This window comes from Stegastes partitus, unplaced genomic scaffold (assembly GCF_000690725.1).
Source record: "Stegastes partitus isolate 25-593 unplaced genomic scaffold, Stegastes_partitus-1.0.2 Scaffold933, whole genome shotgun sequence".
NCBI classification, from domain to species: domain Eukaryota; kingdom Metazoa; phylum Chordata; class Actinopteri; family Pomacentridae; genus Stegastes; species Stegastes partitus.
In genome coordinates, this window is record NW_007578664.1 from 54,723 (window position 1) to 74,627 (window position 19,905).

The following is a 19,905-nucleotide window of genomic DNA, read 5'->3' on the forward strand; positions in this document are numbered from 1 at the left end:
ATACCACTGTTGCCTCGCAGCAAGAAGGTCGCTGGTTCGCGTCCCGGTGAGGGCACTGGGATTTTTCTGTGTAGAGTTTGCATGTTGCATCTTCTCTTTGCGTTCTCCGGCTTCCTCCCATAAGGTCCAAAAACATGTTGAGGTTAATTGGTGATTCTAAATTGTCCGTAGGTGTGAGTGTGAGTGTTCTTGGTTGTCTGTCTCTAAGTTTCGTCCTGGTGACCTGTCCAGGGTGTCCCCTGCCTTCACCCTAAGTCAGCTGGGATAGACTCCAGCCCCCCTGTGACCCTAGTGAGGATTAAGTGTATAGATAATGAATGGATGGGTGGATATTTAGATACAGAAAGTATACAAATGTATAGATACAAAAAGCCCCACCCGGCAAGTTAACAAGATTGGTTCCTTATGGCCAATTCATGGAATCCACATGCAGATTTTGAAAGCAGACAACAGCTGCACACATTGATCTATTCATCGTACAAAAAGTACACATTGTGCTTTAGTGGGTGGACAAAGCACAGTGAGTAGACAGAACACAGGATTTCTGGAGAATTTAGAGCTTTGCACTGTGTTGATGGAAAACATGCACAAATCAAAGCACGTCCAAAGTCTGGCAGCAACAACTTAACTCAAAACTCATTCAATGATCAATACAAATTTGGATGATGGACAATCTCCTCATACAATCTGTCCACATTACAGGCTTCTGTTTTAAGCACCATTTGTTTTCGTGGCACATGTACATAGTCACAAACTCTGGGCTCCATGCAGATATCGGCAGAGGGATCTGTGTGTACACTTGCAAACGTGGGTGGTTAATGAAACTTACATCATGCACAACCCTGCAAACACATGGACATGCAAAGCATTAGTACGCTGCTGCTTCAAGTTAAAAATGCTCAGCCATGGTGCTGAATGCTTATTTCTCTCATGTGTCCTCCACCATATAAAAACACTGTATGGACAAGATATCAAGATTAAGAACTTTTTTTTTTATTGGAGGGAAATTTTATTACAGTAGTTCACTCCTGGTTTGGGCTTATTAACAAGTGTTTCATCAAGCTGTATCAGGCTTCAGATATGAAATTATGAAAGTTGTTAGGACGTCAAAAACATATGGTCTTTCTCTCGTTGGCTTCTTACTATTAGCAATAATGTGGTCACATTTTCAAAACATGATCCGTTTAAAATATCTATCTTTCAGGTAACATCACGGGACTAATCTTGGTCATGGTTTAGAGACTGTGTCACAAACTGGGATTGTGCAGAGTCTAAGGACAACATGCTTTTGGATAAAATATGGAATATATAGACCTCAGTGTGATTGAAGCCAAGAGACAGATTAACAGGTACAAGGAAAAAAAAAAAAAAGTTTGGATATGTCGACCTCTATTGTAAGTTTGACCAATGATTTTGGACCTGTCTATTGAGAGTCCCCAGACATCATAGAAGTGCAACACAAATCACTTAAATGGTACAGCTGCTTTGGAGTTTTAAATGTATTGTTGTCCTTTATTACATGTAGAAGTATTGTGACTACTGTCCACACCAAAACTGTTGTGATCCTTTGTAATCATGGCTGTGATCATTTAAGAATAAAGCGCATCTATAAAAGAAGGACAGAGACAAGCCCCTCAAAAAGAGTCAGTATTAAGCCTACATGCTGCTCTGAGTCACTTGTACTGTTTATATTTTCAGAATTATTTGCTAAAAATACCACTCATATGTCATGTTGTTCTTGATTATTAAATTACCAAATAGTAAAGTAGTATCTTACATATTTCTCGAGGGGGATGCTGCTTAGTATTAAAATTATTCTGGAAAATTCACACTGTCAATAACATTGCAGGGTTATTATTCAAATTTGGTATGTTAATTTGTAATGGCAATCATATTCTTTTCCACTGGAAAGCACTTTGGCGTAGCAGATGTCATTTTGATGTTGCTTTATAAGTAATAGTGACATGACTTGACTCTCTCAGAGTTTCATTTCTCTACGTTGGATCAAGAAAATTCATCTGTCTGTTGTCAAAGTCTTCTCGCCCTCCTTTCTATATTTGTTTTTGTTTGGCAAAAAAGGTCTTTATTCTCTGCATGCTGAATGTACTGTGTTTAAAATCTACTGGGTTAATTCAATGCACTTTCATGGGAAGAAAACAATAAGCAGAGCAGAAATTTGTGGACACTTCACACAATGCATTTCCCCTCCATCACACACCGTCTTTAGGAGGCAAACTAATCATGTCAGCATGAAAGGCTGCTGCTGGACCAAGAAGAAGGTTATTTTGTTCGGTGGTTTGGCATCCAGGTCTGGAATTTGTTGTAGGGACTGGTTGTTATGTAATTGTTGTTTCTCCTTCCTTGATATCCCGGGAACTCAAGCTTACAGGTTTTCGCTTTTGGTTTTGACTTCATCTGCATCAAGTTGAAACAGATTACGACCAGAAACACAAGAGTGCTTCCGTCCCTATCAAACTAAAATGTCATTGGCATGTTCAGAATGATGGGTCCGCATATTGTGAGACTGTACGTACTGTATTTGTTGTCATATTCAATCATTTAAAAAAGAATATTTGATTTAAGCTCACATACGTACTTCACATGCCACAAAAACAAGCAAACGAGCAAACTGATTACAGCACTTCTCATATAAACAGAATGTCATACAAAGTGTTTTACAGAACAAAAGGACTTACAAAAAACGTCAAAAACTATACACTCATATATAGATATACAGATATATAGATATATACACGTGTGTGTATAAATTGAACTTTGAACACGTTTGACCTGGATTATATTTTGAAAGGACTCGACCAGACGTTTTAGTCATTGTGTGACAGCTCTGGTACCTTGACAACTGTGTCCCGCTTTCATCCACAGTGAAAACACACAGGTAAACGTTCAATGTGTTTAAGCAAAATGATTGCTTTACTGGTGTTGTATCGTGCTGCTTTTACATACCGTCAGTGTAGTATGTGACCTGTCTTTAGTACCTGGACCGTGTAGCTTTTGCCTTCACGATGACACATTTGGTATATGCCGAAGTAAAGTTCACTAGTGTTAGCCAGCAGAGCTAGCCACCGACTAGCTGTTAGCACAGGATTAGACCTGCTAACAATAGCAAACTAATGTTCGCGTACATTAGAAATGTGGTTAGCATTTCCACGGTTTACTGGTGTTGGTTTGTCAGCTGAACTCTTTGCTATCCAGGGTAACATCTGTTTAAATGGACACACTTGTGTTAAGGGAAGCTAATTTACAACGATACATGCTGAAACGCTTACTGTGCGTTCGGCTAAGTAGCTAACATGACCAGGAACCCATACGCGCCGTTCTGTCCTGAGTCGATGGGACGTCACACCAGACTCCCTTTACAATCTCGAAGGTTTACAGTTACCTTGTGGATTCTTAGCACCACACTGCAGGTGCTACATTTTAGAGACAAATTTTAAATGCCGAATTGTGTACCCTTTAATTCGGTTTAAGTATTGTAGCGTAATCAGTGCATATTTCTGAACTTTGTGAAGTTGCGCAAGCTTAGCTTACAGCACTTACCAATGACACATTAGCTTACCAGAGATCAACAGAAATTGTCGACATAAAGTGTACCGTCGAATATCATATATTGTAAATCACGGGCATGTTGTTTGTGTTTCGGCTGTGTGATTATCAAAAACCATGTAGTCCTTAAGTTTCTCCTACATGTTCTTCGTGGGGGCAAGTAGCTGTGACACTACACGAGCCGACGGAGGTGTGGATTCTGCACACAAATTCATAAAGAATTTACTTAGTTTCAACCACCCACTTACATTCTGAACAGCAACACCTGTATAAAAAAACTTTACGAGTTGACAAGCTGACGTGAGTTGATGGTTTTAATGTAGAAGTTAGCATTGTTCCTGCTGTCTAGCTCTTGTCGTATACCAAGCAGGTAAGCTAGCTACAATGTGGTGACATTCCACGAGTTCCTTGTGTTGAAGCGTCACTATGCTGTTGAAAGGTTGTGTAGTGTGTAAAGCTGTACACTTAGCCCAATTGGTATCCTTTCATGTGAATGTTGTCGAGGCTTGTAAACTAACAATGTAGTAATTATAGTGGAGAGATTAAAAAGCCAACGTTTATGTGTGCTTGCCACCGACGACAGGTAGTGTAGTGAATCTGGGTTGACTTGACTTATTTTTGTGTGTGGCTGGGACAGCTAATCATGTCTATCCTAAAATCAGAGTGTAAATCATTGATTGTGGCTCCTCACGTTAAGGCATGCTGTGTGCACTGTTGGCATTTCACCGTGTCGGCCGGCGTGTTCAGGCTGCTGTTGCCCACACGTGGTTGACTTTTGCTGCCTGATGCTCAAAAAGTCGACCTGTATCGCTAAGACGGTACAAACGTGAAAGGCTTATTGCTCTCTGCCCGGTTTTGTCACGTAGCAACAGCCACCCTGAGTGTGAAAGCTAAGCACATTTCAGGAAAAGTTGAGCTTTTGACACTTGAGGCATGCCTGACCTGAGTGGGGATCTCCTTTATCTGTAGCTCTGGTGCTGTTAGCTTGTAATACATCAACAAGGAAGTGTGTTATCAAGGGTTTGTTTCCACAAATCAAATTTTGGGTCAGCTCTGAAGGAAACACAAAGGGAAGCTGATCTAGTTCAACGCAGCTGTGGATTTTGTTTTTGCGAACCTTATCTTGTTCTAGAATATTTTTCACTTTTAAGGCATGTTACATGTTAGGCATGGTACTTTGTGTACTCAGCGATAATTTCCCTACCCCTGTTTTGAGTAAGCCCTGGCTCACAAGGCTGTCATTTTAATCATATATATCATATCACATATGAGGAGAAACTTCACAGATGTTCTTAGCTCTCATATCACATATGCACACACTCCAACATTGGCAAATAATCACACTGCAGGATAATATTCATGTTATCCTGCCAGAGGAGCAATCAGAGAATAGAGCACCACCTCATGTGATCTCATGGAGAGTAGATGTAAATATCATGAAGACAGTACAGCAACAGCCTGCTGTCATGTAATACTTTGCAGTGAGAAAAAACAACAGCAGAAGGCGGAACAGTTCTGGATGTGAAAATGTTTTTGGAAGATGTGGTCAACATTCTGGAGGTGAGATTTTATGTATTGGGTTTAATATCACTAAGGGTAGCCTCAAGGGCGAAAATGTTTAGCGTCGATTTATAACAGCATCTGCTGCTGAGGATGCTTCATTGACAATAGTACTCATCTGGATTTTAACTTGTAAGTAACTAACATGGCCCTACGATAGACTGGTGACCTGTCAAGGGTGTCCCCTACCTTCACCCTAAGTCAGCTGGGACAGGCTCCAGCTCCCCGCGACCCCAGTGAGGATTAAGTGGTGTATAGACAATGGATGGATGGATGGATGGAAATATCTAACATGTTTGGTAATAATTGGGGTGGCCTCGATGACTATTTGAGCAGTTTGGGATGCTTAAGGATCTGTAAATCCCTCACATTACTAAATAATCTGCGCTATATATTGGTTCAGACCAAGGTTCCAGGCAACATTTCTCCTTCAGTAAATTGAGGTGAAAGCCTGGTTCAATGAAAGCTGATCTGATTGAATGCAGCTGTGGAATTTGTGTTTTTTTGTTAGTTTTTTAACATGTATTGGAATATTTGCACATGTGAGATAACACAGTAGGAGTGGTACTCTGCGTGCTCTGTCTAGAGTTTTACTTGTGTACAGTGTTTTGACCAACTCAGGCTTAATCTTAAATTGCTTTCTCCTGACCAGACTGAACCAAACTGGTACAACCAAATTTGAAACCCAAGCATAGCTAGGCATGCATGTGAAGCCACAGTTTTGCCTCATTAATGACCGTTAGCTTTTCACCCACACACTCTCCACGCTGTCCTCTTTCACTCTTCCCACTGGGCTTTGAGAATCTACTTGGAACACACAAATGCAGAGAATTGGCGCAGTCAGAGAGAGGGATGTTTCGAAATGAATTAGATATGAAAATAGTTCAACCTGAACCAGACGAAGTATAGCAAGATGTTGACTCGCAAGATTTGTGAAAACCTGTCTCATAGTATTAAAAACTACTCATGAAGTTGTTGCCTAATGAAGATATTATTTAAGTAGACTTTTTGGACAGTAAGTGCTATCCTGTACCACAAAGTGAGATTCGTAAGTTAGTGAGATATGTTGAGCTTAAAGTCAGAGTTTGCAGCGTCACAAAGGTGGCTCTCTTTTAACCTGCTAGATCTCCATGGTAACTGATGCTACAGAGCTAACCTGGTGGGGAGCAGGTTATATTCAGAGTTTAAATCAGCTGGAAGAAACATCTCCTATTTACCAAATCTTTTCCTGACTATTTTTAATGAGCGATACACATTCTCAGCTGAGAGCATATGTTTTATCTTTGTAGCTGTTTAGCTGTGCGCCATTAATGTCACTGAATGAAGCTGTGCAGTTACAGTCTCACACACTGTATGCATCGTGTTGCCATTGGACACGACATGGTGATGCAGAAATCGCATAAATGTGGTTTTGTCCTGACTTGCTGTCAAGTCCATTTACACTGCTGGTACTGCCGCTAATAAAACACAGATTAGAGCGTTTATTATTCTACTGGTATTTATTACACAGAATATTCAATCAGTAACATAAACTTCAGTTAATTTGGCCAAAAATAAAGGAATATCCTGTACACTTCAATACGATATCATGTTTGAATATATGAAGTTTAACAGCTCTGATGTGCAACTGTCCGCTAGAAATAATCGGCTGCATTACCAGCATTACTGTCTCACATCATTTGCAGTAGCAGCGCTTTGTAATGTCATAATTTTTAGTTTTTCTCATTGTTCTACCTCGTAACACCGTGTTGACTGAAGCAGCTGCACACAATCATTTCATTTTGTGCGGAACAAGAGTCACATGACACATTAAATGTCCCTTTTTATGTGAACGCGTGCAGAGTTTGAAGCAGATAGCCTGAATTAACAAAGAAAGTTGGTAACCACCTTCATGAGACCCATTATCTCTGTCTGGGGCTTTAGTTTTTGTCAAATGGACTTCCACAAACCAAGCCTTGCTTTGTCAAACTTGCATCATGATACAGCCCTCTGGTTGTTCATTTTGATGCCTGGTACCACTGAAGGTATATTACCTTAAGAATACAATGAACTCAATAAAAAATGCAGCTGATTACATAATACTTTATGTCCTATTTGACATCTTTAAGCTCAATTGTATTCCCAGAGTATATAAGAGGCCGTTTCATGTCATAAGCAGCACTGCACATGGAAAGGCCTACAGCAGTTTCTTGCTTACATTCTAGCAGTAGCACAACTCAGAAGTTGTCAGCTCTCCCATAATGCCTAAAACAAAAGAATTATGTGACGACACAAAGGCAGCCATCTTGGCACTGCTGGAAATTGGCGTGAGTGAGAGACAGGTAGCGAAAAAACTGAAGATCTCCAAGACAGCCGTTCATTACACCAAGAAGAAACAAAGCTCAACATTGTACTACCAAATTGTTAGTTGGTCGCGGCAGGAAACATCTTTCTACCCCACAAGATGACTATGTACTCATCTGTTCCTGTGTCAGGAATCGACCTTAAAAATGAGTGGGCACTGTCAAGAAATGTGGCTTGTTCAGCAAGGACAGTTTGAAACAGACTTCTTGAAGCTGGTCTGAAGTCACACAGGGCAGGAAGAAGCCCTTCATCAATGAAAGGCAGAGGAAAGTCCTGTTACTCTTTGCTGAGGATCACATGGATTGGACTGTTGATGATTGAGCTAAGGTTCTCTTCAGTGATGAATCCAATTTTCAGTTGATGCCCTCTTCAGCCAACTACCTGGTTAGGAGGAAGCCTGGAAAAGCCTACAAACCAGACTGTCTTGCCCCTACAGTAGAACATGGAGGTGGATCAGTGACGATCTGGGGTTGTTTCAGTATGAGTGGAACAGGGCAAATGCAATTGTTTGAAGGTGAATGAACCAAGTCATGTACAGGGCTACTCTTGAAAACAGTCCTCTTCCATCAGCTGGAAAACTCTTTCCTGCCTCAAATGACTGGATATTCTAACAAGACAATGCCCCTTGCCACACAGCAAGGTCAGTTAAAGCCTGGATGGAGAACCAGAACATTAGAACCATGCCTTGGCCTGTTCAATCACCAGATCTAAATCCAACTGAAAACCTGTGGAAAACCATCAAATGCAAAATGGAGAACCACAAGCCCAAAAACAAAGCACATTTGTTTGAATTTGTGCAACAGGAATGAGCTGCTGTGACAGCAGAACAATGTCAGAAGCTGGTGGAGAGCATGCCAAGACGCATCTCTGCAGTCATCAAAAACAATGGTTATGCAATCAAGTACTAACTATCAGACCTTAAATTAAACTCTTATGAGCTATTTTTGTTGTTGTCATTATATTTGTCCAAACAAATGTATCTTTAGTGGTACCAGGCATTAAAATGAACAAGAAATTGAAGAAAACAACGGTGGTCTGATGTTTTTCTCCATGACTGTATTTCTAGCTTGTGATCAACTCTAATGGAGACGACAGGAGTTCGTGAGATTGATGTGGCGAATAGAAGAATTGTGGGAGGCAGTGATTCCCCACCGGACCTGGACAGCCCATCTCAGGTAACCACTGTAAACATGTTATTTTTGTGTTAATGTTTCTTCATTTGTTTTGCCATCACAGGTATAATTCGGTTTCTTTAAAGTGGGGTTGCATGAGGTACGACAGGTGAGACTGCAAGGGACTACAGATGAAAATCATCTTGAAGCTATGATACAAAACATATACACTGCCTCTGTAGGGTCACGGCGGCGGGGCAAAAGCAGAGGATACCCTGGACAGGTCGCCTGTGCATCACAAAGCCATGCAGAGAGACAGACAACCAGCACACTCACATTCACACCTACGGACAATTTAGAATCACCATTTGATCTCAGCAGGTCTTTCAGACAGAAAGACACCAGGCCGAGATTCAAACCCAGCATCTTCGAGCTGTGAGGCGACAGTGCTATCTACTGTATCACTTTGCCACCCCTATTCCAAATATATATTTGTTAGTATTATGTAGATATTTAGTAAATATTTCAGAAAATGTATCTGTTTGAAATATCAGGCCAATTGAAAAATTTAAGGTGGGAATAAGTGAAGTGTAAGTATGAAGTGAGTAACATTTTCCTCCAGCCATGGTTGTGCTGTTTCCATAGAGGTGCTGAACTTTATATTGCAGTGAAAATCAGCCCACAGTTATCACAAACATGACCATCTAAACCTGCAGATTCTTTTAAGCTACCACACTAGTACATTAATGTTTTAAATGGCACAACTGACCAACCGTCCACACTACTCCTGCATTTTAGGACTCCTGAAACTGTTTTTAGGCCTGTTAGTATGGAAAGAGATTATTTCTAAGTGCTAAAACATTTGTTCGGAGGGAGATTGTTTTTGTTTGTGAAAGTGAAAAAGAATTGGGTGTGGATGAAACTCTAGTGGAAATACTCTTGTTGGTTCATGAAACATCCTGGTTAAAGGAACTATTAAGTGAAGATGTATAGCTGCTTGATATTCATATGGATGTGTATGTATGTTATCAGGAAGAGGTTGCAGAGTTTGGTTTGGAGTTGTGCTGCACTGAGGAGGAGAGAGGGGAAACGCCAGGCAGAGAGGACAGTCCCAGTGACCTCGGCGAGGCAGAGCTTGATCCTGGAGGAGACATGAAGACCAGAGAGGACAAAACCTTTGGTAGGGGCACCACAGTTTATCTCACAGGCACTCAACACATGTTCCTAGTTCCATAAATGTGATGGCAAATTCACATCTGATGGTTTTTTTTTTTTGTCTTTATTTCCTTTAAGGTACAGGAATTTCTAAAACATAATAATGAACAGCTGAAGTATGAATATATATTTCCAAATAAAAAAAAATGTGTCTTTATTTTGACCACAAAAATTGAAGAAATTTTTGAATTAACTTTCTGAAACAGGCCTTTTGCTAAGTATTGTATACAGGGCTGCAACTAATTATTATTTTGATAATCAATTAATCTGTCGATCATTTTTCCAAATATTTGGTAAATCATTTTTTTATACAAACATTTTTGTTTAGCCTTTATTACCCAGGTAAGTTATTAAGAACATATTTTCATGAAGAAAATGAAAAACTCAAGAGAGTTGTGCGTTATACAGCATTTTAACTAATTTCTATAAAACAGCTTGAATCCGAAGGAACACAATAATCTTTATACCTACCTTGTCAGTGTAAAGCTTTTTCAATTCAAAGCATCAAACACAAAAAATTGTTAAAACAAAACAATACAAAAAACTGTTAGTTTTTGCAAAGTTTGCAGGTCACTCGTCTTTTTTGTAGATTTCCTGTGAAGTGCTCCCACACTTTGGATGACTTTGTGAAGTTTTGTCTCCTGATTTATGTCTTCCCTTTTTTCTTCGAACTTTTGCCAGCCACCTCCGCACTCTGGCTGAATGCAGGACTGTGCTGTGGTGCATGTGACATAAAACAAGACCAACTATTGGCTGTTCACTACTTCTCCTGCTGTACTGGTAGATTACAGCCACCGGTAGCTCAATACTGCCACACTTTGGTAGCTGCTATAACAGATTGGTTAATAATTTGAAAAAAGAAGAACAAGCCACTTATGGTAAAAAAAAATATTATTAAGCAACTAATCGATGACTAAATTAGTTGACAGCTATTTAATTATCAATTTTAATCGATTAGTTGTTTCAGCCCCAATTGTTTAGCAAATTTTAAATAAAAGCTGGTATCATCATAGATAATATAGTAGTTGTCTGAAATTCTCAGTGCTCTTTTCTAGTTCGAGTAATCAGAAATGGAAAACCAGAAAAAAGCTCTGAGGCACTGCTGTTCAGAGTGTCCTTCCTAAGTTGCTGCTATGACTTTTTTATTGAGGGACATCTAAATCATCAATGGTTATATTCTGTCTAGTCTGACTCAGCGGATGTAGGTTGTGGGTATAAGCCTACAATTGGACGATCATTTCCGTCTGCATTCTCTCCCCTTCTGCTCTTCATGTGTTACCGCTTTCTTCTCCCATGAGAAATGACAACAGCAACATCTGGACATCAACCTAATTGCACTGAAAATGAAACTGTAGCTGAAAGTTTTGCCTAGGATTTGGATCGTTCAGTAAGGCAGCCCCGCTAGTTTTATCTGGTGGCTTATCCATTTTAATCACAGTGCTCGTCTCCCTGCATGCAGTTGTTCCACCACAACAATTCCACCTTCACTATTTTAAGGGAGCACCCCCACCCCTTAACAGACTTGTAGTGTGGCGCAGCCAGACTAGTACGTTGTACAGAATGGGCTGGCAAAGTGACACTATAGTCTGTCCATTTGATTTTTTATTTTTTTTGATTATTGTCTTTTGTTTTGGTTTATGTTCCAGGGAAGGAAGTTGTTCTTTTAATGCAAGCCCTTAACGCTCTAGCCACTCCAGAGGAGAAACTAGCAGCTCTGTGCAAGAAATATGCAGACCTGGTAAGCAGAATATCAAAATACCAGTATTTGATACAGAGAGCGTATCCTTTTCATTTCCAAATGACTATGATATGCCTTTTTATTTATGCAAGGAAGGTTAATGTTTGCCTGTAATGTGATCTTTCTTTTGGTGACTGTGTGGTGTTTTCAGCTGGAGGAGAGCCGCTGCATGCAGAAGCAGCTGAAAGCCCTGCAGAAGAAACAGTCTCAGATAGTAAAGGAGAAGATCCACCTACAGGGGGAACACAGCAAGGCCATCCTGGCTCGCAGCAAGCTGGAAAGTCTCTGTAGGGAGCTACAGAGACACAACAAAACACTGAAGGTACATCAGCCTACTGCAACTTGTACTAGCGTAAGGAGAGTAACCACTATTAAAACAAAGTATTTTCAGAACACAGTTCATGACTATTCCTTGAAGTGACATGGTGTTTCAATAGCATGGACTCTCCTTTAATTCTTATCAATGCTAGCTTTCATTTCTCATATGTTCTTCTGTCCCTTATATAATATCATTTGTTGCCAATGCTTAGAGAAGATTGTCCTTCTCTCATTCCCTCATCTGTCACCTGACAGGAGGAGAATGCCCAGCGGTCCAGGGAATACGAAGAGCAGCGGAAGGAGGCAATGCTGCATTTCCAGATGACCTTGGGTGATATTGAGGTTCAGATGGAACAGCACAGCTCCCACAACACCAAGCTGAGGCAGGAGAACATGGAGCTAGCTGAGAAGCTCAAAAAGCTCATTGAGCAGTATGAGCTCCGAGAGGAGGTAAGACTTAATTCACTTAATGATGATTCTTTCACTCACACCAGAGTCAGCTATGAAGTTCCACAGGATTCTGTGTTAGGACCAATAATATTTACTTTGTATATGCTCCCCGTAGGCAATATTATTAGGAAACACTGCATACATTTCAGTTGTTATGCAGATGACACCCAGTCATCTTTATCTATAAAGCCAAATGAAACCAATCCATTTGTCCAACACCAAGTATGTCTTACGGACATAAAGGCTTGGATGACTGGTAATTTTCTTCATGTAAATTAAACTGAAGTTACTTTATTTGGCCCTAAGCACCTCAAAAACACGCTATCTAACCAGATAGTTAATCTGAACGGCATTGCCTTGGCCTCCAGTTATACTGTGAGGAACTTTGGTTTTGTTTTCAACCAGGACATGTCCTTCAACAGACACATAAAGCAAATCTGTAGGACAGCCTTCTTTCACCTGCGTAATATAGTTAAAATCGGGAACATCCTGTCTCAGAGTGATGCTGAGAAACTAGTCCATGCATTTGTAACTTCTAGTCTGGACTACAGTAATTCTCTATAATCAGGATGTCCCAGTAATTATCTTAAAAACCTCCAGCTGATCCAAAATGCTGCAGCCAGAGTCCTGACAGGAACCAGTAAAAGAGATCATAGTTCTCCTGTATCAGCTTCTCTTAGTCTTAGTTAGTCTACTAAACTTGTGTCTTTTTGTGCATTTTCAGTCACACAGAGCTGTTCTGGGAAATGTGACCTTTGACCTCTGTAGCTGTCACCAATGCATGTATTGACCCCAAAATCTAATCACTCCGTGAAGGGACCATACCGAGGTCATATATTAAGTTTCAGGTTCAAACTCCTCTCCTGTAAAAAGCTAGAGTGTTAACAGACAAAGAAAAAAAAAAAATGCACGCATACACACAAAAACAAACACAGGCACAATTACTCTATAGTTGCCCATCGATGCGCAACTATAAAAATCAGAGCTTCAGGAGTCAATGAGTTCTGGACTGGAAGATAGAGGGTCAGATGAGTGACTGTCGAGAGGTGACTTATGTGTATGTTGTTCTGAGTTTTCCAATTCATGAGGATAGTTTTCTTGGGGATGGTTAGAGCTATGAGGAGAATTCTTGAATGTATTGTGTTTTTAGAAAGTGCATTGAGGTCCCCTAGCAGACAGAGGGAGGGGTTCAGTGGGGTGCAGCAGCCCAGGAGGTTGGATGGTGTTTGTGTAATGTTCGTCCAGAAGTTTTTAACTGGTGGGCAGTGCCATGTTGCATATATGTACAGTTTGTGTCTGGGCAATTTTGGGTGCAGTGTGAGCAGATTCCTGAAATGGACCCCATTTTGACCAGCTTTGCACCAGTTTGATGTGTTCTGTGAAGAATTTTGTATTGTATTTGTTGAAGGGTTGGCATTTATGGTCATAGAATAGATATTTTTACAAATTTTGGTCCAGAAGTTGGCATCGAGAGCAATTAAAATGTCGTTCTCCCACCTACCAGTTGGTAGGGCAATGGTTGTTTGTGGTAATGGGTTAGATATTACCTTGTACATTTTGGAGAGTAGTTTTTTGAGGAACTTATATAGCAAGCCAGAAACTGCTGTTGGTAGTTGGAGATTTGTGGTCGCAATGTTAATTTTTGAAGAGAGGGAGGATTTGAGTTGTAAGTATTTAAGAAATTCATTGCTCCCAATGCCATACCTCTGAACCAGATCAGAAAATTAAACCATTGGAGTGTAAAATGTGCTTGAAATGTGATATACCCCTTATAGCCCATGTGCAGAAATTCAGTGGGTTTTTTTGTTACTTAAAAAACACGCTGGCTTGTTCTTTGAAAGTGGCACGGGAGGAGAAGGGAAAAGGATGTGTGTCCTCTGTTTAAAAGGTTGCTCCTTCTGCTGGCCCAGTCGTGGAGCAGCAGTTCCTCCACATCCACCAATCAGAGAGCTCTACCTGTTCCAGCTTCATTTCCTCCTGCAGACACACACACACCCACACTGAGGGGAGGAGAGAGATGTCCGCCCTATTAACAAAACCCAGGGTCATAACATGTGCCCTCTGTGCTTACTAAGGTTGTATTAATGTGGAACTTGTGCCATTGCCAAAGGTAATGGGTGCTTTAACACGTGGCCCAGGATAAAATGCAATATTGATAATAATAGCTTAACTCTCTGAACCCCAAAACCTATCAGCAGGTTTAAAAGGTATGTTATCTTTCAAGAAAATCACCACCACAACACCATTTGCCAGCCAGAAACTGTAAAATGAAAAAAATCCTCAAATTTTCAACCTTCTGACAGTAATTGAACTCCTCCTCTATGACTCGTCATTCCTTTGAAAAATGCAACCTAATCTGAGCGTAAATTTGTGGCATTTCCTTAGTATCACTTTATTCGACGTGTTCCATAAAAAAATTGCCAAAAATAAACCGTTTGTACCAGATTCTGTAAAAAATCCTTTGAGCAACTGTGAAGCCATTTGTGAGCCGACTGTGACGAGCACTCAGGTGACAAAACTTCAGGGACTTCTTGGCTAAACTTTAGGCTGTGTTTACACGGAGCAGAGAGGAGACAAGTATGGAAGCAAATTAAAAATGTCATTCAACCTAATGGAAATGTGGTATGTGTCTCCCTTGCAGCACATAGACAAGGTGTTCAAGCACAAGGAACTGCAGCAGCAGCTGATGGATGCCAAGCTGCAGAGAATCACCGAGATGATGAAAGAAGTTGAGGAGAAGCAACAACGAGAGAGAGACTTTGTGAGAACATCTCCTTTGTCCGTGCTTTATATGAGTTTATGTTGTTTTTGTTTTGTTTTTTTATTGTACCATCAAAGCAGTAGTAAATAGTTAGTGAGTGAGCAGAAATCAAATCTTCAAACAGTACTGAGGATCATTGTTGGTACTGACGCTGTGCTGACGGTGCTGTGATACCTTAGCTGCTGAAAGATGCCACGGAGTCCAGACGCAAGTGTGAGCTGATGAGGGAGCAAGAAACACAGCTTAAACAACAGGTAAACACACACACACACACTTTTCTATGTGGATCAGAATATCTGTCAATACTGTAGTTCCTTACCTGGAATATAAAAGCCTCGTATTTACTTTTGATGTGTTCAATTCAGCTGAAAGGTTTGAAAGTGAGTTCTCTCTGCTCTCATCTCATCTCTCAGCTCTCCCTGTACATGGACAAGTTTGAGGAGTTTCAGAGCACTCTGGCTAAAAGCAATGAAGTCTTCACCACTTTTAGACAAGAGATGGAGAAGGTGAGGCCAAGAAACAGTCTTCCACCTGTTAGTGTCTCATTGGTTTCCCTTCCTGCTACTAAATCTGTGGATTTGCCTGCAGATGACCAAGAAGATCAAGAAGCTGGAAAAGGAAACGACACAGTGGAGGACCAAATGGGAGAGCAATAACCAGGCCCTGCTGCAGATGGCAGAGGAGGTGAGTTAAAGGAGAATCTATGTGCTTGAAAACAGACATTTTCTTGTCTGTCAACAGACAACCAAAGGTCATACGTCCTGAAGTGCTAAACAGAATGATTTTTACAGCATTTCATTTTAAAATTTTCCATTTTTCTTAATGGTAGAAAAAAAGCAGGAAACATGTATGATTGTAAGATCTTTGTAAACATATAACTGATATAACTTTGGACTTTTTATAATATCTTCATTTGATGCTGATTTGTGCCTCTGCTCTGCTTTTTTTTTTTTTAGAATAATAATTTTTAAAAAGCATAAATTACAAAATTCCATTTACAAACTACAAAAACACAAAGAATGGTCAGATTTTCAAGTTTCCATCAGTCCTAGAACTAATCATGTGTAACTTTTGGTTTAGTCAGGGAAAATAACAGAATTGAAACAAAAAATTGTGATATTTCATCAAAATCACTTTACATGTCTCCTTTAAAAAACAAAATCCAAAAGTAAACTGTTTTCAGTAACAAGATGCTTTAAAAATTGTAATGAAGTGTTCATGGCTCTTTTGGTTGTCTTCAGCTGACTTTGATGATCCTATGAATTTTCTTCCAGCTCTGCCATGAGGTTGACATTTTTGGTTTTAAATTTAAATGTAATCTTCACTTAACATTTGGTCAGTCTTGTTGCTTGACAGCTCAAATCAAATATTCTCATCTCTTCATTCATACTCATGAAACACTGTGTTGTGTTGTAGAAAACGCTGCGTGACGGCCACTTCAAGGCACTGCAAGGAAAACTGGAGCTGCTGGAGAGGCTATGCAGAGCTCTGCAGAAGGAGAGGAATGACTTGAACAACCGGCTCAGCCTCCTCCAGGAGCAGGGAGACAAAGGGACCACAGCACCTCCTGATGCCCAACCACGGGAGCCTTCAGCTGAGGAGGAGGATGAGGAGGAGGAGGAGGTGGTAGTGGTGGAGGAGGAGGGGGAGGAGGAGGAAGAGGAGGAGGAAGATTCTGAGGATTTGGCACAGGGTGATGGGCTGGAGACACAGGGGGTCCACCAAGCTTTGAGATCATCTGAAATGGATCTCACTGACAAAACCACTGCTGCTGTGCCAACAAGTAGCCAGTCTGCAGAGAGGCCAACCGTACAGCAGGACTGAATTAGTCGACATAACCCGTGTGGAGGTGAGAAGGGTGTGATAGGAAAGCTCTACGCATCTCCAGCCTTGTTCCATAACTAGCCAGAAAAACGATGGAGATTTCATTTCTTTTGTTCATTGTAGACTTGCCTCTCCAAATTTCTACACGGAAAATGAACCCATATCTTTTTGTGCGATAGATTAAGAACAATACGATGATTATATCAAGGATTCCGTTCTAAAACTTTGCCCACGTTTACATTGGTTTTAATAATTGGCTTTGTGGCGAGCACTTCGTACTCCCTGTTTTCTACCATAACTGTATTTTCATAGAAAACTTCCATGCAGTCAGTTTGAAGCTGTGTAGTCTAATTAGCCTTTTATTTCTCTCCACATGGTCTCTCCCTCCAGTGTCACATGTCTTGTGTTTGGAAATTCTACTTTGAATAAATTCAAACATAGGTACTTCACATGCATTCTGTCGCAGGTGGTTCTGTATTTATTCTGACCCAGTCCAGCCAGGCAAAAACGAAACAACCTAAAACCAGTTAGTGTTGGTGTAAGCCAGGGTATATATCGCCTAGCAATTTAACTGTTTTAACAAAGGAGGAAACACTGAACACAGGGTTGGGCATCTGGAACAGCCACAGGGTGTGAAATACTGTTGCATGGATATGGGGGTTTTTTTGTTGTTTTTTTGTTGTTTTTTTTCACAGCAAAGTTAATGTGCATGTCACTGAAAAAGGTGGTTCTGATTTGAATCTTGGGATTGTAACGACTAACCTACCAAATGCTAACTAGTGGGAAACATGCTGTGTAGTTAGCTGTGGTCAGCTGATCACAATGGCCCAACAAAGTAACCAGCTTGCTAATTACAAGTTAGCAAGATGATAATGGGGATGTCACTTGATCTAAGAAAAATAAATAAATGTGTTAAACTCAAAATTAGACATGCCAAATGCCAAACATGCAAAATCAGGGAAAGCCTTGTACTCCAGTGAGGGCCGTCCTAAACAGCTTTCAATATACTGTTGTTCACTTGTGCATGGTATCACTGAAAACAATGATGCCAAACCATTTGAAAAGCATTATGTGAAGGCATTTTGGATTGGACACCAAAGATGGCAAACTTGGGGGTAAAACTGAGCCTGACTGTGAAGTGCTGTTTGCATGTCAGTAAAGTGAAGTACCTGAGGCAGAGGGATCATACAGCAATTGTTCTGGAAGTGTAGGCTCAAGCTGCTTAGGTTCTCTTTAAAGGAAGTCAGAGAAATCATTTGATATTGACTTCTTGAANTTCATACTCATGAAACACTGTGTTGTGTCGTAGAAAACGCTGCGTGACGGCCACTTCAAGGCACTGCAAGGAAAACTGGAGCTGCTGGAGAGGCTATGCAGAGCTCTGCAGAAGGAGAGGAATGACTTGAACAACCGGCTCAGCCTCCTCCAGGAGCAGGGAGACAAAGGGACCACAGCACCTCCTGATGCCCAACCACGGGAGCCTTCAGCTGAGGAGGAGGATGAGGAGGAAGAGGAAGAGGTGGTAGTGGTGGAGGAGGAGGGGGAGGAGGAGGAAGAGGATGAGGAAGATTCTGAGGATTTGGCACAGGGTGATGGGCTGGAGACACAGGGGGTCCACCAAGATTTGAGATCATCTGAAATGGATCTCACTGACAAAACCACTGCTGCTGTGCCAACAAGTAGCCAGTCTGCAGAGAGGCCAACCATACAGCAGGACTGAATTAGTCGACATAACCCGTGTGGAGGTGAGAAGGGTGTGATAGGAAAGCTCTACGCATCTCCAGCCTTGTTCCATAACTAGCCAGAAAAACGATGGAGATTTCATTTCTTTTGTTCATTGTAGACTTGCCTCTCCAAATTTCTACACGGAAAATGAACCCATATCTTTTTGTGCGATAGATTAAGAACAATACAATGATTATATCAAGGATTCCGTTCTAAAACTTTGCCCACGTTTACATTGGTTTTAATAATTGGCTTTGTGGCGAGCACTTCGTACTCCCTGTTTTCTACCATAACTGTATTTTCATAGAAAACTTCCATGCAGTCAGTTTGAAGCTGTGTAGTCTAATTAGCCTTTTATTTCTCTCCACATGGTCTCTCCCTCCAGTGTCACATGTCTTGTGTTTGGAAATTCTACTTTGAATAAATTCAAACATAGGTACTTCACATGCATTCTGTCGCAGGTAGTTCTGTATTTATTCTGACCCAGTCCAGCCAGGCAAAAACGAAACAACCTAAAACCAGTTAGTGTTGGTGTAAGCCAGGGTATATATCGCCTAGCAATTTAACTGTTTTAACAAAGGAGGAAACACTGAACACAGGGTTGGGCATCTGGAACAGCCACAGGGTGTGAAATACTGTTGCATGGATATGGGGGTTTTTTTGTTGTTTTTTTGTTGTTTTTTTTCACAGCAAAGTTAATGTGCATGTCACTGAAAAAGGTGGTTCTGATTTGAATCTTGGGATTGTAACGACTAACCTACCAAATGCTAACTAGTGGGAAACATGCTGTGTAGTTAGCTGTGGTCAGCTGATCACAATGGCCCAACAAAGTAACCAGCTTGCTAATTACAAGTTAGCGAGATGATAATGGGGATGTCACTTGATCTAAGAAAAAATAAATAAATAAATGTGTTGAACTCAAAATTAGACATGCCAAATGCCAAACATGCAAAATCAGGGAAAGCCTTGTACTCCAGTGAGGGCCGTCCTAAACAGCTTTCAATATACTGTTGTTCACTTGTGCATGGTATCACTGAAAACAATGATGCCAAACCATTTGAAAAGCATTATGTGAAGGCATTTTGGATTGGACACCAAAGATGGCAAACTTGGGGGTAAAACTGAGAAATGCTGTTTGCATGTCAGTAAAGTGAAGTACCTGAGGCAGAGGGATTGTACAGCAATTATTCTGGAAGTGTAGGCTCAAGCTGCTTAGGTTCTCTTTAAAGGAAGTCAGAGAAATCATTTGATATTGACTTCTTGAAATAGTGACAGCTCTATTTGGTAGCTGAGTT

The 19,905-nt window shown here is 40.7% G+C and overlaps 1 protein-coding gene across 1 annotated transcript; it reads left to right on the top strand.

The window, feature by feature from the left end:
- Positions 1-2,832: 2,832 nt before the first annotated feature.
- On the top strand, positions 2,833-19,060 carry txlng (taxilin gamma). Its single transcript, XM_008294049.1, has 11 exons — positions 2,833-2,896; positions 8,534-8,642; positions 9,612-9,759; positions 11,441-11,532; positions 11,684-11,854; positions 12,106-12,300; positions 14,942-15,061; positions 15,241-15,315; positions 15,475-15,567; positions 15,650-15,745; positions 18,195-19,060. Exons 2-11 carry the CDS (start codon positions 8,550-8,552, stop codon positions 18,603-18,605), a joined length of 1,494 nt encoding a protein of 497 aa, XP_008292271.1. The 5' UTR covers positions 2,833-2,896; positions 8,534-8,549; the 3' UTR covers positions 18,606-19,060.
- The last annotated feature ends 845 nt before the right edge of the window (positions 19,061-19,905 follow it).